General features: G+C 42.7%; 1 protein-coding gene across 1 annotated transcript; it reads left to right on the top strand.

Moving 5' to 3' along the window:
• Window positions 1-13147: 13147 nt before the first annotated feature.
• Window positions 13148-17483, top strand: LOC106581336 (extracellular calcium-sensing receptor). Its single transcript, XM_045704044.1, has 6 exons — window positions 13148-13477; window positions 13775-14075; window positions 14461-15249; window positions 15454-15681; window positions 15914-16037; window positions 16177-17483. Exons 1-6 carry the CDS (start codon window positions 13212-13214, stop codon window positions 17091-17093), a joined length of 2625 nt encoding a protein of 874 aa, XP_045560000.1. The 5' UTR covers window positions 13148-13211; the 3' UTR covers window positions 17094-17483.
• Window positions 17484-17725: the final 242 nt, after the last annotated feature.

Raw genomic sequence — 17725 nt, forward strand, 5'->3', positions numbered from 1 at the left:
TCTCTGTGTCACGGAGGCTCTCCGCACTGCTAAAGCTAACTCTCTCTCCTCTGCTCTCATCCTCCTAGACCTATCTGCTGCCTTTGATACTGTGAACCACCAGATCCTCCTCTCCACCCTCTCCGACCTGGGCATCTCCGGCGCGGCCCACGCTTGGATTGCGTCCTACCTGACAGGTCGCTCCTACCAGGTGGCGTGGCGAGAATCTGTCTCCGCACCACGTGCTCTCACCACTGGTGTCCCCCAGGGCTCTGTTCTAGGCCCTCTCCTATTCTCGCTATTCACCAAGTCACTTGGCTCTGTCATATCCTCACATGGCCTCTCATATCATTGCTATGCAGATGACACACAATTAATATTCTCCTTTCCCCCTTCTGACAACCAGGTGGCGAATCGCATCTCTGCATGTCTGGCAGACATATCAGTGTGGATGATCTCGCCATCACGGTTGACAACTCCCTTGTGTCCTCCTCCCAGAGTGCTAAGAGCCTCGGCGTGACCCTGGACAACACCCTATCGTTCTCCACTAACATCAAGGCGGTGACCCGATCCTGTAGGTTCATGCTCTACAACATTCGCAGAGTACGACCCTGCCTCACACAGGAAGCGGCGCAGGTCCTAATCCAGGCACTTGTCATCTCCCGTCTGGATTACTGCAACTCGTTGTTGGCTGGGCTCCCTGCTTGTGCCATTAAACCCCTACAACTCATCCAGAACGCCGCAGCCCGCCTGGTGTTCAACCTTCCCAAGTTCTCTCACGTCACCCCGCTCCTCCGCTCTCTCCACTGGCTTCCAGTCGAAGCTCGCATCCGCTACAAGACCATGTTGCTTGCCTATGGAGCTGTGAGGGGAACGGCACCTCCGTACCTTCAGGCTCTAATCAGGCCCTACACCCAAACAAGGGCACTGCGTTCATCCACCTCTGGCCTGCTCGCCTCCCTACCTCTGAGGAAGCACAGTTCCCGCTCAGCCCAGTCAAAATTGTTCGCTGCTCTGGCACCCCAATGGTGGAACAAGCTCCCTCACGACGCCAGGACAGCGGAGTCAATCACCACCTTCCGGAGACACCTGAAACCCCACCTCTTCAAGGAATACCTGGGATAGGATAAAGTAATACTTCTACCCCCCCCCTTAAAAGATTTAGATGCACTATTGTAAAGTGGTTGTTCCACTGGATATTATAAGGTGAATGCACCAATTTGTAAGTCGCTCTGGATAAGAGCGTCTGCTAAATGACTTAAATGTAAATGTTAAATGTATAACCCTGAAACATGAGTCATCTGGGGGAGAAGCCACTGTCCCTGTTCTAATATCTAAACTATGCCCAGTAAACTTGTTGGGCAAAGATGTGATAAGGAAACTAAATGTGGCAGTCACTCCCACTGAGAGGGGAATGAAGGCAAACATTGTTAGAGACAATATGGTCGTCTGTGGTGACGGGGAACCATGTTATTGGTACAGTCAGGATTTGCTGAGGGGGGGATAACAGATATTCCTAAAACCTTGATGGATCTCTCAGAACAACTAGTACCAGGACTCATTAAAATGTCTCCCGATGACTTACACTGTACTCTCTGGTATAACAAACACCCAGGTCCAGATCCTGTCTATGAGGAAGCATTACTTAAAACCCCAGAGAGAACTATAGGGTTAAAGTGGTTACACTATGACAGCACTCATGTTGCTGCGGAAGTGGAGCTACTTCAACAGAACCAGACATTGTTCAGAGAAAGGTGGAGCCCCCATGTATCTCTCGCCAGGGAGCCCTCAGAAAGGGGGGAGGACATGGGCCAGTGGGTGTCACAGGGGAGGAAAATCACAGACTGGGTAGACATGATTAGTGGAGATCAACACAGTCCCTCAACCGATAGATATCGCAAGAAGCTAAATTGGAGAGCTAATAGTGTTCCTTCTGTACACCGAGAAGCCACGATATCTTAACCTCTCTAGGGTCGGCGGGACGAAATCGTCCCACCTACGCAACAGCCAGTGGAATCCTGTGGCGCGTTATTCAAATACCTCAGAAATGCTATTACTTCAATTTCTCAAACATATGACTATTTTACACAATTTTAAAGACAAGACTCTCGTTAATCTAACCACACTGTCGAATTTCAAAAAGGCTTTACAACGAAAGCAAAACATTAGATTATGTCAGCAGAATACCCAGCCAGAAATAATCAGACACCCATTTTTCAAGCTAGCATATAATGTCACATAAACCCAGAAGACAGCTAAATGCAGCACTAACCTTTGATGATCTTCATCAGATGACAACCCTAGGACATTATGTTATACAATACATGCATGTTTTGTTCAATCAAGTTCATATTTATATCAAAAACCAGCTTTTTACATTACATGTGATGTTCAGAACTAGCATACCCCCCGCAAACTTCCGGTGAATTTACTAAATTACTCACGATAAACGTTCACAAAAAGCATAACAATTATTTTAAGAATTATAGATACAGATCTCCTCTATGCACTCGATATGTCCGATTTTAAAATAGCTTTTCGGTGAAAGCACATTTTGCAATATTCTCAGTAGATAGCCCGGCATTACAGGGCTAGCCATTTAAACACCCACCAAGTTTAGCCCTGACCAAACTCCGATTTACTATTAGAAAAGTTTGATTACCTTTGGTGTTCTTCGTCAGAATGCACTCCCAGGACTGCTACTTCAATAACAAATGTTGGTTTGGTTCAAAATAATCCATAGTTATATCCAAATAGCGGCTTTTTGTTTGTGCGTTCAAGACACTATCCGAAGTGTAAATAAGGGTCACGCCGCATTTCGTGACAAAAAAATCTGAAATATTCCATTACCGTACTTCGAAGCATGTCAACCGCTGTTTAAAATCAATTTTTATGCCATTTTTCTCGTAAAAAAGCGATAATATTCCGACCGGGAAAGCATGTTTACGTACAAAAGAGAGAGAGAATAAAAGCATGGGATCCCCTCGTGCACGAGCCTGAGTCTCATAGTACTGTGACTGGCCACTATCCAAACGCGCTAATGTTTTTCAACCAGGGGCTGCCTCGATATCATTCAGCTTTTTGCCGCCTTCTGAGAGCCCATGGGAGCCGTAGGAAGTGTCACGTAACAGCAGAGATCCCCTGTATTGGATAGAGATAATCAAGAAGGCCAAGAAATGGTCAGACAGGGTACTTCCTGTACAGAATCTTCTCAGGTTTTGCCCTGCCAAATGAGTTCTGTTATACTCACAGACACCATTCAAACAGTTTTAGAAACTTTGGAGTGTTTTCTATCCAAAGCTAATAATTATATGCATATTCTAGTTTCTGTGCAGGAGTAATAATCAGATTAAATTGGGTACGTTTTTTATCTGGCCGTGAAAATACTGCCCCCTAGCCATAACAGGTTAAAGTTCTTAGACATATTGTAACGATCGTCGTATGTAATGGACCAAGGCGCAGCGGGTTGAGTGCTCATTTTAACGTTTATTAGAACACTGAAAAAACAAAACAAGAAAACGAACAAACGAAAAGTAATGCAGGCTACACACAGCTATGCAAATACAACTTCCCACAAAACCCATTACAAAAACACCCCTCTATATAGGACCTTCAATCAGAGGCAACGAGGAACAGCTGCCTCCAATTGAAGGTCCATTCAATAACCCTAAACATAGAACTAAAAAGACTAGACCAGAACATAGAAATATACTAACATACCTGGTGCGTGGTGCTGGCTTTAGAGGTGCCAGACTGGAAACACGCACCTCAGGGCTATTGCGAGGAGCAGGAACAGGACGAGTTGGACTGGGCTGACACACTGGAGGCCTGGTGCATGGTGCTGGTAGTGGAGGTACCAGACTGGAGACAGGCACCCCAAGGCTAGTGCGAGGAGCGGGAACAGGACATCCTGGACTGGGCTGACTCACTGAAGGCCTGGTGCGTGGTGCTGGCTTTGGAGACGCAAGACTGGATACACGCACCTCAGGGCTAGTGCGAGGAGCGGGAACAGGATACACTGGGCCGTGAAGGCGCACTGGCAGTCTCGAGCGCAGTACTGGCACCACCCTTACTGGCTGGATGCCGCTTCCCCCTGACAAATACGGGATGCTGGCACCGTGCACACCGGCCTGTGAATGCTCGGCCTCGACGCCGTGAGCATCACCCCATAGCACGGGGCCTGACCAGTAACATGCTGCCTCCGGTAAGCACGGGAAGTTGGCTTGGGGCTTAACACTGGCCCAGCCAAACTACCCGTGTGCCCCCCCAAAATACATTTATTGGGGCTGCCTTTCAGGCTTCCATGCCAGTCGTGTTCCAATATAACAGTCCCGGTCCTCTCCAGCCTTCCTCCATGGTCCCTCTCCGGCTAAAATCTCCCATGTCCATTATTCCCCATAGTCCATAGAGTTCCTCTGCTGCTCCTTACCCCACTGCTTGGTCCTTTGGTGGTGGGAAGTTCTGTAACGATCGTCGTATGTAATGGACCAAGGCGCAGCGGGTTGAGTGCTCATTTTAATGTTTATTAGAACACTGAAAAAACAAAACAAGAAAACGAACAAACGAACAGTAGTGCAGGCTACACACAGCTATGCAAAAACAACTTCGCACAAAACCCATTACAAAAACACCCCTCTATATAGGACCTTTAATCAGAGGCAACAAGGAACAGCTGCCTCCAATTGAAGGCCCATCCAATAACCCTAAACATAGAACTAAAAAGACTAGACCAGAACATAGAAATATACTAACATAGAACGTAACCAAAAAACCAGAACACTCCAAACAAACACCCCTCTACCTAAACACATACCCAACAAACCACCAAACACTCTAAACAAATACCCCCTGCCACGTCCTGACCAAACTATAATAACAAATAACCCCTTTACTGGTCAGGACATGACACATATTGGTAATTTGAACCAATGAGAAGGCAGAATGACGATAAGGGTACAATGATTTTTCTTTGTAGAATTGTTCAGATCTGATTATGTTGTTTGAATATCTTTTGACCAGTAGTAGTATTTTTATACATTATTTAGATAAGTATTTTCCTTTAGGTAGTCAGCTGTTCTTGTATTCAGTGTAAGAGATTTAACACAACAAGGCTGTGGAATTGATATAATAAGTATTATTATATTTTGCTATTGAACAAGGTTATTGAGTTAGCAAGAAAAGTTTAATAATGGTAGACTTATGTCAAATATTTAGGATATATTCTAAGCCAACAGGATAGGATTATATGACATATGTAGGTGATCCAGGATCATTGAGGGTATCGAAATAAATGTAACCTCTACGGGCTAGGGGGCAGTATTGAGAATTTTGAAAAAAATATGTGCCCATTTTTAACTGCCTCCTACACCAACTCAGAAGCTAGGATATGCATATCATTAACAGATTTGGATAGAAAACACTCTGAATTTTCTAAAACTGTTTGAATGGTGTCTGTAAGTATAACAAAACTCATATGGCAGGCAAAAACCTGAGAAAAATACAACCAGGAAATGAGAATTTTGTGGCTGTACTATTTTCGAGTCATTGCTAATAGATCACACAGTGACAAAGGATTCATTTTGCACTTCCTACGGCTTCCACTAGATGTCAACGATCTTTATAAAGTTGTTTGAAGCGTCTATGATGAACAGAGACCGAATTAGAATGCAGGGAAGTTGACGTCCCTGGGAGGTCGTCACTTCATTATTGTGCGCACCTGCGCGTGCATGTGAGGCGAGAAATTTTTCAAAAACGTTTTTCAAGACACAGGAGAGGTCGGGTTGAAATATTACTGATGTTTCACGTTAAAAATGGCCCTAAAGATTGATGCTAAACAACGTTTGACATGTTTGAACGAACGTAAATAGATTTTTTTTTAAACTTTTCGTCGTGACTTTCCCCTCCCCCGCCCTACATTTTGAGGAGCCTACTGAACGCCTAACAACATGGAACAACTTGGAGTTATTTGGACATAAATTATGAACTTTGTCGAAAGAAACCACATTTGTTGTGGACCTGGGATACCTGGAAGTGCCTTCTGATGAAGATAATCAAAGGTAAGGGATTATTTACAATAGTATTATTGATATTAGATGGTGCTAACCTGTATATCCTAGCCTATTGTTCTTAGCATAGCACCCCATTTATTGCAAAGTGTGATTTCCCAGTAAAGTTATTTTGAAATCTGGCAATGCGGTAGCATTTACGAGATGTTAATCTATAATTCTTTGAATGACAATATTATAATTTACCAAAGTTTTCGAATAGTAATTTTGTAAATTGTAACGCTGATCACCGGAAGCATTTGAGGGAAAAAAAAATCTGAATTTCACCGCTACTGTAAAATGCTATTTTTGGATATAAATATGAACTTGATGGAACAAAAAATGCATGTATTGTATAACATAATGTCCTAGGAGTGTCATCTGATGAAGATTGTCAAAGGTTAGTGCATAATTTTAGCTGGTTATCTGCTTTTGGTGATGCCTGTCTTTGAATTGACAAAACATTACACACAGTTATTTTCAATGTACTCTCCTAACATAACCTAACTTTATGCTTTCGCCATAAAGCCTCTTTGAAATCGGACAATGTGGTTGGATTTAGGAGATGTTTATCTTTCAAATGGTGAAAAATAGTTGATTGTTTGAGAAATTAAAATTATTAGATTCTTGCAGTTTTGAATTTCCCGCCATGGTCTCTTGTCAATAAATCCCAATACCGGGATCAGGTCCTCAACAGGTTTTAACCTCTATGGGCTATGTGGGACGCAAGCGTCCCACCCCTGGTACACCCTATCAACAACAGGTGAAATATCAAGAGCGCCAAATTTGAAAACAATTAAATGTCATAATTCAAATTTCTCAAACATACAACCATCTTACACCCTTTGAAAGATAAACATCTCCATAAACACCATGGGACCACGCAGCCATCATACCGCTGAGGAAGGAGACACGTTCTATCTTCTAGAGATGAACGTACTTTGGTGCAAAAAGTGCAAATCAATCCCAGAACAATAGGAAAGGACCTTGTGAAGATGCTGGAGGAAACAGGTACAGAAGTATCTATATCCACAGTAAAACGAGTCCTATATCGACATAACCTGAAAGGCTGCTCAGCAAAAAAGAAGCCACTGCTCCAAAACCGCCATTAAAAAGCCAGACTACGGTTTGCAAATGCACATGGGGTCAAAGATCGTACTTTTTAGAGAAATGTCCTCTGATCTTCTGAAACAAAAATAGAACTGTTTGGCCATAATGACCATCGTTATGTTTGGAGGAAAATGGGGGAGGCTTGCAAGCCGAAGAACACCATCCCAACCGTGGAGCACGGGGGTGACAGCATCATGTTGTGGGGGTGCTTTGCTGCGGGAGGGACTGGTGCACTTAACAAAAAAGATGGCATCATGGAGACGGAAAATGATGTGGATATATTGAAGCAACATCTCAAGACATCAGTCAGGAAGTTAAAGCTTGGTCGCAAATGGGAATGTGATGAAAGAAATAAAAGCTGAATAAATCATTCTCTCTAGTATTATTCTGACATTTCACATTCTTAAAATAAAGTGGTGATTCTAACTGAACTTAGACAGGGAATTTTTACTAGGATTAAATGTCAGGAATTGTGATAAACTGAGTTTAAATGTATTTGGCTAAGGTGTATGTAAACTTTCGACATCAACTGTACATTACCAGTCAAAAGTTTGGACACGCCTACTCATTTAAGGGTTTTTATTTATTTTTTACTATATTCTACATTGTAGAATAATAGTGAAGACATCAAAACTATGAATAAACACATATAAAATCATGTAGTAACCAAAAAAGTGTTAAACAAATCAAAATATATTTTATATTTGTGATTCTTCAAAATAGCCACCCTTTGCCTTAATGACAGCTTTGCACACTGTTGGCATTCTCTCAACCAGCTTCATGAAGTAGTCACCTGGAATGCATTTGAGTTAATAACAGGTGTGCCTTGTTAAAAATGTATTTGTGGAATTTATTTCCTTCTTTATGCATTTTAGACAATCAGTTAAACTGTGACAAGGTAGGGGTGGAATACAGAAGATAGCCCTATTTGGTAAAATACCAATTCCATATTATGACAAGAACAGCTCATATAAGCAAAGAGAAACAACAGTCCATCATTACTTTAATCCATGAAGGTCAGTCAATATGAAACTGGCTCTCAAGAGGCCCGCCACAGGAAAGGAAGACCCAGAGTTACCTCTGATGCAGAGGATAAGTTCATTAGAGTTACCAGCCTCAGAAATTGCAGCCAAATAAATGCTTTACGGGGTTCAAGTAGCAGACACATCTCAACAACAACTGTTCAGAGTAGACTGTGTGAATCAGGCCTTCATGGTCGAATTGCTGCTAGTACTAAAGGACACCAAGAAGAAGAAGAGACTTGCTTAGGCCAAGAAGCACAAGCAATGTACAGTAGACAGGTGGAAGTCTGTCATTTGGTCTGATGAGTCCAAATTTGAGATTTTTGTTTCCAATTGCTGAGTCTTTGTTAGATGTAGAGCAGGTGAATGAATGATCTCCGCATGTGTGGTTCCCACCGTGAAGCATGGAGGAGGAAGTAGGATGGTGTTAGAATTCAATTTAGAATTCAAGGCATACTTAACCAGAATGGCTTCCACAGGATTCTGCAGTGATACGCCATCCCATCTGGTTGGCGCTTAGTGGGTCTATCATTTGCTTTTCAACAGGAAAATGACCCAAAACAGGCTGTGTAAGGGCTACTTGACCAAGGAGAGCAATGGAGTGCTGCATTAGATGACCTGATCTCCACAATCACCCCACCTCAACCCAATTGAGATGGTTTGGGATGAGTTGGACTGCAGAGTGAAGGAAACGCAGCCAACACATGCTCAAAGTATGTGGGAACTTAGGGGATGAGAGAATGCCAAGAGTGCGCAAAGCTGTCATCAAGGAAATGTAAAACGTATTTGTTTTACATTTAAAACCTCTCTGGGATACGGTTGAGTTTCCTGAATTTCCGCCTGACTGACGTGCCCAAAGTAAACTGCCTGTTACTCAGGCCCAGACGCCAGGATATCCTGTTAGGGACAGACGTTCCTCTAGCGGAACGCCTCACCAATATCCAATGGTAGAGCGTGGCGCGAAATACAAATACCTTAAAAATGCTATAACTTCAATTTCTCAAACATATGACTATTTTACACCATTTTAAAGACAAGGCTCTCGTTAATCTAACCACACTGTCCGATTTCAAAAAGGCTTTACAACGAAAGCAAAACATTAGATTATGTCAGCAGAGTACCCAGCCAGAAATAATCAGACACCCATTTTTCAAGATAGCTTAATAAAATGTCACATAAACCCAAACCACAGCTAAATGCAGCACTAACCTTTGATGATCTTCATCAGATGACAACCCTAGGACATGATGTTATACAATACATGCATGTTTTGTTCAATCAAGTTCATATTTATATCAAAAAACAGCTTTTTACATTAGCATGTGACGTTCAGAACTAGCATACCCCCCGCAAACTTCCGGTGAATTTACTAAATTACTCACGATAAACGTTCACAAAAAACATAACAATTATTTTTAGAATTATAGATACAGAACTCCTTTATGCACTCGCTATGTCCGATTTTAAAATAGCTTTTCGGTGAAAGCACATTTTGCAATATTCTGAGTAGATAGCCCGGCATCACAGGGCTAGCTATTTAGACACCCACCAAGTTTAGCCCTGACCAAAGTCAGATTTACTATAAGAAAAATGTTATTACCTTTGCTTGTCTTCGTCAGAATGCACTCCCAGGACTTCTACATCAATAACAAATGTTGGTTTGGTTCAAAATAATCCATAGTTATGTTCAAATATCCTCTGTTTTGTTTGTGCGTTCAAGATACTATCCGAATGGTAAAGAAGGGTGATGCGCACGACGCATTTCGTGACAAAAAAAATCTAAATATTCCATTACCGTACTTCGAAGCATGTCAACCGCTGTTTAAAATCCATTTTTATGCAATTTTTTTCGCAAAAAAGCGATAATATTCCGACCGGGAAAGCGTGTTTACGTCCAAAGAGAGAGAAAATAAAAACATGGGATCCCCTCGTGCATGAGCCTCAGTCTGATGGTACTCTGACCGGCCACTATCCAAACGCGCTAATGTTTTTCAGCCAGAGGCTGGAATTACATCATTCAGCTTTTTCCCGGGTTCTGAGAGCCTATGGGAGCCGTAGGAAGTGTCACGTTACAGCAAAGATCCTCAGTTTTCAATAAACAGAGCCAAGAAGAACAAGAACTTGTCAGACAGGCCACTTCCTGTAAGGAATCTTCTCAGGTTTTGGCCTGCCATATGAGTTCTGTTATACTCACAGACACCATTCAAACAGTTTTAGAAACTTTAGGGTGTTTTCTATCCAAAGCCAATAATTATATGCATATTCTAGTTACTGGGCAGGAGTAGTAACCAGATTAAATCGGGTACGTTTTTTATCCGGCCGTGCAAATACTGCCCCCTATCCCCAACAGGTTATGCTATTTTTCTCGTAAAATAGCGATAATATTCCAACCGGGCGACGTTATATTCATTCATAGACTGAAAGAAAAACATGGAGTCGTCTCGTGCACGCGCACTCCAGTGTCATTGTTCCCTGCCTGACCACTCACAAAAACTCCTGCTTTTTTTCGCCCAGAGACTGCAGAGACGTCATTCCACTTTCTGGCGCCTTCTGAGAGCCAATGGAGGCCTTATAAAATGTCACGTTACAGCAGAGATGCTGCATTTTTGATAGAGATGCCCTTGAAGGAGAACAAATTGTCAGACAGGGCAGTTCCTGTATGGAATCTTCTCAGGTTTTGGCCTGCCATATGAGTTCTGTTATATTCACAGACACCATTCAAACAGTTTTAGAAACTTTAGGGTGTTTTCTATCCAAATCTACTAATTACATGCATATTCTAGTTTCTGGGCAGGAGTAGTAACCAGATTAAATCGGGTACGTTTTTTATCCAGCCGTGAAAATACTGACCCCTATCCCAAACAGGATATGCATATAATTGGTAGCATTGGATAGAAAACACATTGAAGGTTTTAAAACTGTTAAAATAATGTGTGAGACTATAACAGAATTGATATGGCAGGCAAAAATCCGATGAACATCCGACAAGAATGTTATTTTATCTTATTATGGAAATCAATTGTTTCCATGTACATCTGTATTCCAGATTGCAATTCCTATGGATTCCACTAGATGTCAAGTGTCTTTATTCAAGGTTTCAGGCTGATTTTTTGAAAAACAAACAAGTATTTGGAGTTTTTGTTAGAAGACCACCTGAAGAAAAATCAGTCTTTCGGCTCACGAGGAAGAGGGAGCACCCTGACAAATTTTCCTTTCCTATTGAACATACTACTTTCATTATTAAATTTTATAGTTTATTTACATTTTAGAGTACCTGAGGATTAAATAGAAATGTCGTTTGAGTTGTTTGGACGAAGTTTACCAGTAGCTTTTTGGACTCATTTGTCTGCATGTTGAACGAGTGGATTACTGAAATCAATGGCGCCAACTAAACTGACTTTTTGGGATATAAAGAAGCATTTTATCGAACAAAACTACCAATAATGTTGTAGCTGGGACCCTTGGGATTGCAAACAGAGGACGATCTTCAAAGGTAAGTGATTTCTTTAATCGCTATTTGTGATTTTGTGAAGCCTGTGCTGGTTGAAAAAGATGTTGATGTGGGGCGCCTTCCTCAGACAATCGTATGGTATACTTTTGCCGTAAAGCCTTTTTGAAATCTGACAACGCAGTTAGATTAACAAGAAATTAAGCTTTTAAATGATGTAAGACACTTGTATGTTAATTCATGTTTAATATTACAAATATTTATTTGAATTGCGCGCCCTCCAATATCCCTGGAATTTGTCGACTAATTAACTCTAGGCAAGTCATTTAATAATAAAATATTTTTTACAAAGACGTCCTACCCCAGACAACACTGAGCCAATTGTGCGCCGCCCTATGGGACTCCCAATCACAGCCAGATGTGATATAGCCTGGAATCGAACCAGGGACAGTAGTGACACCTCTTGCGCTGAAATACAGGGCCTTAGCCCGCTGCGGCACTCAGGAGCCAAATAAACAACTGCCAGAAGTGGAAACAACTGGCAAAGGTTGGCTACTTTGAAGAACCTCAAATATAAAATATATTGTTTACAAAAATTTTAGGGGTTACTACACATGATTCCATATGTGTTATTTCATAGTTTTGATGTCTTCAATATTATTCTAAAATTTAGAAAATAGTCAAAATAAACAAAAAGCCTTGAATATATAGATGTGTCCAAACTTTGGACTGGTACTGTCTGTTGAAGTGAGTCAAATATGTTTGAAAACACTATGTTAAAGCACTGTGTGGGCTTGTCCCTAGGATTACCAAAAGACAAAGGGCTGGATCAGTGGTTCACCAATCAGAGCCTTGCAACAGTTACAAGTGGTGATGTGAATCAGTGGTTCACCAATCAGGGCCTTGCAACAGCAACAAGTGGTGATGTGAATGAGTGGTTCACCAATCAGGGCCTTCTTTGCGACCTTCAGGTTACGTCGCCGGGACAAACCAGGAGCTAGACCTTGTCTATGATGAGAGAGGGAGTTGGGATACTGACAGAGGATGGGCTATGTTGTTAATATGAGCAAATAGTGGATAGATAAGTGCAGACGTCTGACATTGTGGAAATGAAAATGTATATGTGTCATGCTTTTCCAGATGTTTTTTTGGGGATGACAATTTCAACACACATGTAAAATAATAAAACAATGAATTATTTATTTCAATACCATACTTGTTCTATTGTTTTATGTATGTGTTTAAATTGTCATACACAAAAAAACATGTGAAAGCATGACAGATATTATTTTGTATTATTTCTGTTTGAAATAAAATGTAATTGTTCTATTGTTATATGTATGAGTTTATAATGTCATAGAAAAAAAACCTATGGGAAAGCATGACGGATATGATGTTTTATATCCACAATGTCAGAAGCCTGCACTTATCTATCCACTGCTTGCTCATAATAGCAGCATATCCCAGCCTCTTTCAATATCCCACCTCCTTCTCTCATCCTGTACTCCGGGGACACAATAAACACTAGAACCACATCCCACTCGTTGAGAGGGAGTGTATGGGCAGTTCCAGCGTCTTAGGGGGCATTTTCACCTCTACAAAAGAGGAATGCTTCTATCTGCCCTTTCAGACACAGCTGCCCTGCTGAAGAGTGGTATGGCACTGAGAACAGACGTGGTTCTCCGGCTGCTGGTGGTGGTGATGAGGGGTATGGCTGCTCCAGCCACAATCTGCTCTCTGCTGGGCCAACCCGCTCTGCCTCTCCTATCTGCTGAGGGGGACATCAACATTGGAGCAGTGTTCGCTCTACATAGGAATGCCCTCTTCAAGGTCCATCCGTTCACCTCCAGACCAGAGAAAACACCCTGTATCAGGTAGGTGTTGAAAAACAACTATCTGTGGGAACTTTTAGCTGTTTGCGAATATTTCTCATCAGGATAGATTTTTTTTGTCTCTCACTGAAATTAGGCACAGTGCTTAATAACACTACTGTAGACGATCTGTGAATTTATTCTTGGACAAATCAAGTATACAAATTGTTTCTGTTATGCTAAACACAATACTCAACTAATCTCGACCGAGTATATCAGTTTTGCTGGCATATGTGATTGTGGCATATGTGATTCCTGGCGTCAACGAACTAATTTATTTGGTTTGTTACCGTTGTCCAGTTTCAACCCACGTGAGTTCCAGTTTGCACAGACCCTGATCTTTGCCCTGGAGGAGATCAACAACAGCAGTGATCTGCTGCCAGGGCTGTCTCTGGGTTACCAGGTCTATGACTCCTGTGGCTCTGCCACCCTGGCCATCCACTCAGCCTTGGCCATGATGAACAGCCCTGGGCCTGAGAACAGCCTGGGAGACCCCTCCTCCTGCTCCAGATCTCCAGCCGTGTTGGGCATTGTAGGAGAATCAACCTCCACATCCACCATCGGAATATCATCCCTGGTCGGACCATTCAGCATCCCTGTGGTGAGACACCTTCTGGTTTTGGCTCTTTAGAGGTAGAATAGTCAGTGTCAGCTATGTATGAAAGATCAATTCAAATCTTCCCTTCTGGTTTTGGCTCTTTAGAGGTGGAATAGTCAGTGTCAGCTATGTATGAAAGATCAACTCAAATCTTCCCTTCTGGTTTTGGCTCTTTAGAGGTAGAATAGTCAGTGTCAGCTATGTATGAAAGATCAACTCAAATCTTCCCTTCTGGTTTTGGCTCTTTAGAGGTAGAATAGTCAGTGTCAGCTATGTATGAAAGATCAACTCAAATCTTCCCTTCTGGTTTTGGCTCTTTAGAGGTAGAATAGTCAATGTCAGCTATGTATGAAAGATCAACTCAAATCTTCCTGTTTCTTCCACACAGATCAGCCACTTCGCCACCTGTGCTTGTCTGAGTAACAGAGAAAAGTTCCCTTCCTTCTTCAGAACCATCCCCAGTGACTTCAACCAGAGCAGAGCCCTGGCAAAGCTGGTCAAACACTTTGGATGGAACTGGGTGGGAGTGGTGAACAGCAACAATGACTATGGAAACAATGGCATGGCCACATTCATGGAGGCAGCGTGGCATGAAGGGGTCTGTGTAGAGTACCAAGAGTCCATCTACCGCACAGACCCCCGAGAGAAGCTCCTGGAAACTGTCAGGGTGATCCGGAGGGCAACAGCCAGGGTGGTGGTACTGTTCCTGGGCTTGGGGGACCTCATCCCCCTGCTGAATGAGCTGGCTCTGGAGGGAGACCCAGGGCTGCAGTGGGTGGGCAGCGAGGCCTGGATCACAGCCAGAGTGCTGGCGGATAACAAGGCCTACGGCTTCCTGAGGGGGGCGGTGGGCTTTGCCATCAGGAATGCCAGGCTGGATGGTCTAGAAGGGTTTCTAGACAAGGTGCACCCCTCCCAGGCGCCAGACAACACCCTGCTCAGGGAGTTCTGGGAGACTGTGTTCCAGTGCTCCTATGAAGGGGGCAGCAGCACGCTGTGCACAGGAGCAGAGAGCTTAGCAAAGCTTAAGAACCAATACACTGATGTGTCAGAGCTGAGAATATCCAGTAAAGTGTACACAGCTGTATATGCCATTGCACATGCTCTACACAACCTACTGACAGACTTAAAGAATAACACAGACAGCGGCAACAGACTAGTCTACACACCACAGCAGGTGAGCAAACTCCAGATACAACAAAACATAAATAACATATCATATGAATCATCCCACTCTCTCTGTGTCTCTCTCTGTGTCTCTCTCTGTGTCTCTCTCTGTGTCTCTCTCTGTGTCTCTCCCTGTGTGTGTCTCTCTCTCTCTCTCTCTCTCTCTCTCTCTCTCTCTCTCTCTCTCTCTCCCTCTCTCCATGTTGTTGAACAGGTGCTGCAGTACCTGAAGGAGGTGAGGTTTAGAGTAAAGACAGGAGAGGAGATCTGGTTTGATGCTAACGGAGATGTGGTGGCGTGCTACGACCTAGTGAACTGGCAGCAGGAGGAGGATGGGACCCTGCAGTTCCATGCTGTGGGGCTGTATGATTCCTCGATGCCCGCTGAACAGCGCTTTACCTTCAACCAGGGAAAACTGGTCTGGGTAGGGGGCCAGGCAGAGGTAGGACTAAATGCATGTTGACTATGTTGCAAAAGCATAACACATGCAAACCTCAAACTACTGCAAATGTAAAACATGCATTCTATAATGTATACATAATCCACATAGTCTATCTCAATTGTCTTGTTTTGTGTTGGTAAAAGCACTTCCACAAGTAGTAACATTAAAACATTTCTGCACGTTTATTTATATAAAATACACCAATATTCAGATGTGTTGTATTTCTCTACAGGCACCTGCAGCAGTGTGCAGTGAGAGCTGTCCCACAGGCACTCGTAAGGCTGTACAGAAAGGAAAGCCTGTATGCTGTTATGACTGTGTACCATGTGCGGAGGGAGAGATCAGCAATATCACAGGTGATATATAATGCATTTAGGGCTACCTACAATACTTTCAAGCTCTGTCACTGCCCAATAGGACTAATAGATATCAAAAAACAAATGTCACGGTGACACACTGATTCATGGAATGAATGACGTTCTAATCTCCTTACAGATTCTAATGGCTGCTATCGATGTGACTTGGAGTATTGGTCAAATGAAAAAAGGGACCGCTGTGTGTTGAAACCAGTTGAATTCCTCTCCTATGAAGAAATGATGGGCATAGTTCTGGTATTTTTCTCCTTACTGGGGTCCGGTGTTACTACTCTGGTAGTTGTTGTGTTTTCAATTCATAAGGACACCCCCATCGTCAGGGCCAACAACTCTGAGCTGAGCTTCCTGATGCTTTTCTCCTTGACTCTATGTTTTCTGTGTTCTCTTACTTTCATTGGCCGGCCCTCTGAGTGGTCCTGTACGCTGCGTCACACAGCGTTTGGGATCACCTTCGTCCTCTGCATCTCTTGTGTTCTGGGGAAAACAATAGTGGTGTTGATGGCCTTCAGGGCTACACTTCCAGCCAGTAATGTCATGAAATGGTTTGGTCCTCCACAGCAGAGACTCAGTGTTCTGGCTTTCACTCTCATACAGGTCCTGATCTGTGTTCTTTGGTTAACAGTCTCACCTCCTTTCCCCTACAAGAACATGAAGACCTATAAGGAAAAGATCATTCTAGAGTGTGATGTGGGTTCAGCTGTTGGTTTCTGGGCTGTGTTGGGGTATATAGGACTCCTGGCTGTCTTGTGCTTTGTGCTGGCTTTTCTGGCTCGAAAGCTGCCTGATAACTTCAATGAGGCCAAATTCATCACCTTCAGCATGCTCATATTCTGTGCAGTCTGGCTCACCTTTATCCCAGCTTATGTCAGCTCTCCTGGGAAGTTCACTGTAGCTGTGGAGATCTTTGCTATTCTGGCCTCTAGTTTTGGTTTACTTTTCTGCATATTTGCTCCTAAATGTTTCATTATATTGCTGAGGCCAGAGCAAAACACCAAGAAACATATGATGGGGAAGACATCCAATGACATACGATATTAAAGAAACATAATTTGGGAAAGGCGTCAACCAAAGCCCTTTAGGATGAATACTGACCATTGGCCTATTCAAAGTCTTTCTATAATAAATACGGACACATCATTTCAAAGTCATTCATGGGTTAACCTCATCCCCAGACTCAATTGATACCAAAAAATGGAGCCTGGAAACACAGTGCAATGAAGTGGGACTTGAAAGGGGAAGGGTTCAAATCAAGGCAGGAGAGAGAGATCCTGCCACAGTTTGACTTTAAAAAATGCAGAAAATCTCACAATGATCATATTACTTTTAGGAAGCCCCAACTGATTCTGAGTTTGGGCATGTTCATTTTTTTATTTATTTGACCTTTATTTAACCAGGTAGTCTAGTTGAGATCAAGTTCTCATTTACAACTGCGACCTGGCCAAGATAAAGCAAAGCAGTGCGACACAAACAACAACACAGAGTTACACATGGAATAAACAAACATGGCGTCAATAATACAATAGAAAAGATCTATCTATATACAGTGTGTGCAAATGAGGTAGGATAAGGGAGGTAAGGCAATTAATAGGCCATAGTGGTGAAATAATTACAATATAGCAATTAAACACTGGAGTGATAGATGTGCAGGAGATGAGTGTGCAAGTAGAGAT

The sequence above is a fragment of the Salmo salar genome, chromosome ssa20 (assembly GCF_905237065.1).
Source record: "Salmo salar chromosome ssa20, Ssal_v3.1, whole genome shotgun sequence".
NCBI classification, from domain to species: domain Eukaryota; kingdom Metazoa; phylum Chordata; class Actinopteri; order Salmoniformes; family Salmonidae; genus Salmo; species Salmo salar.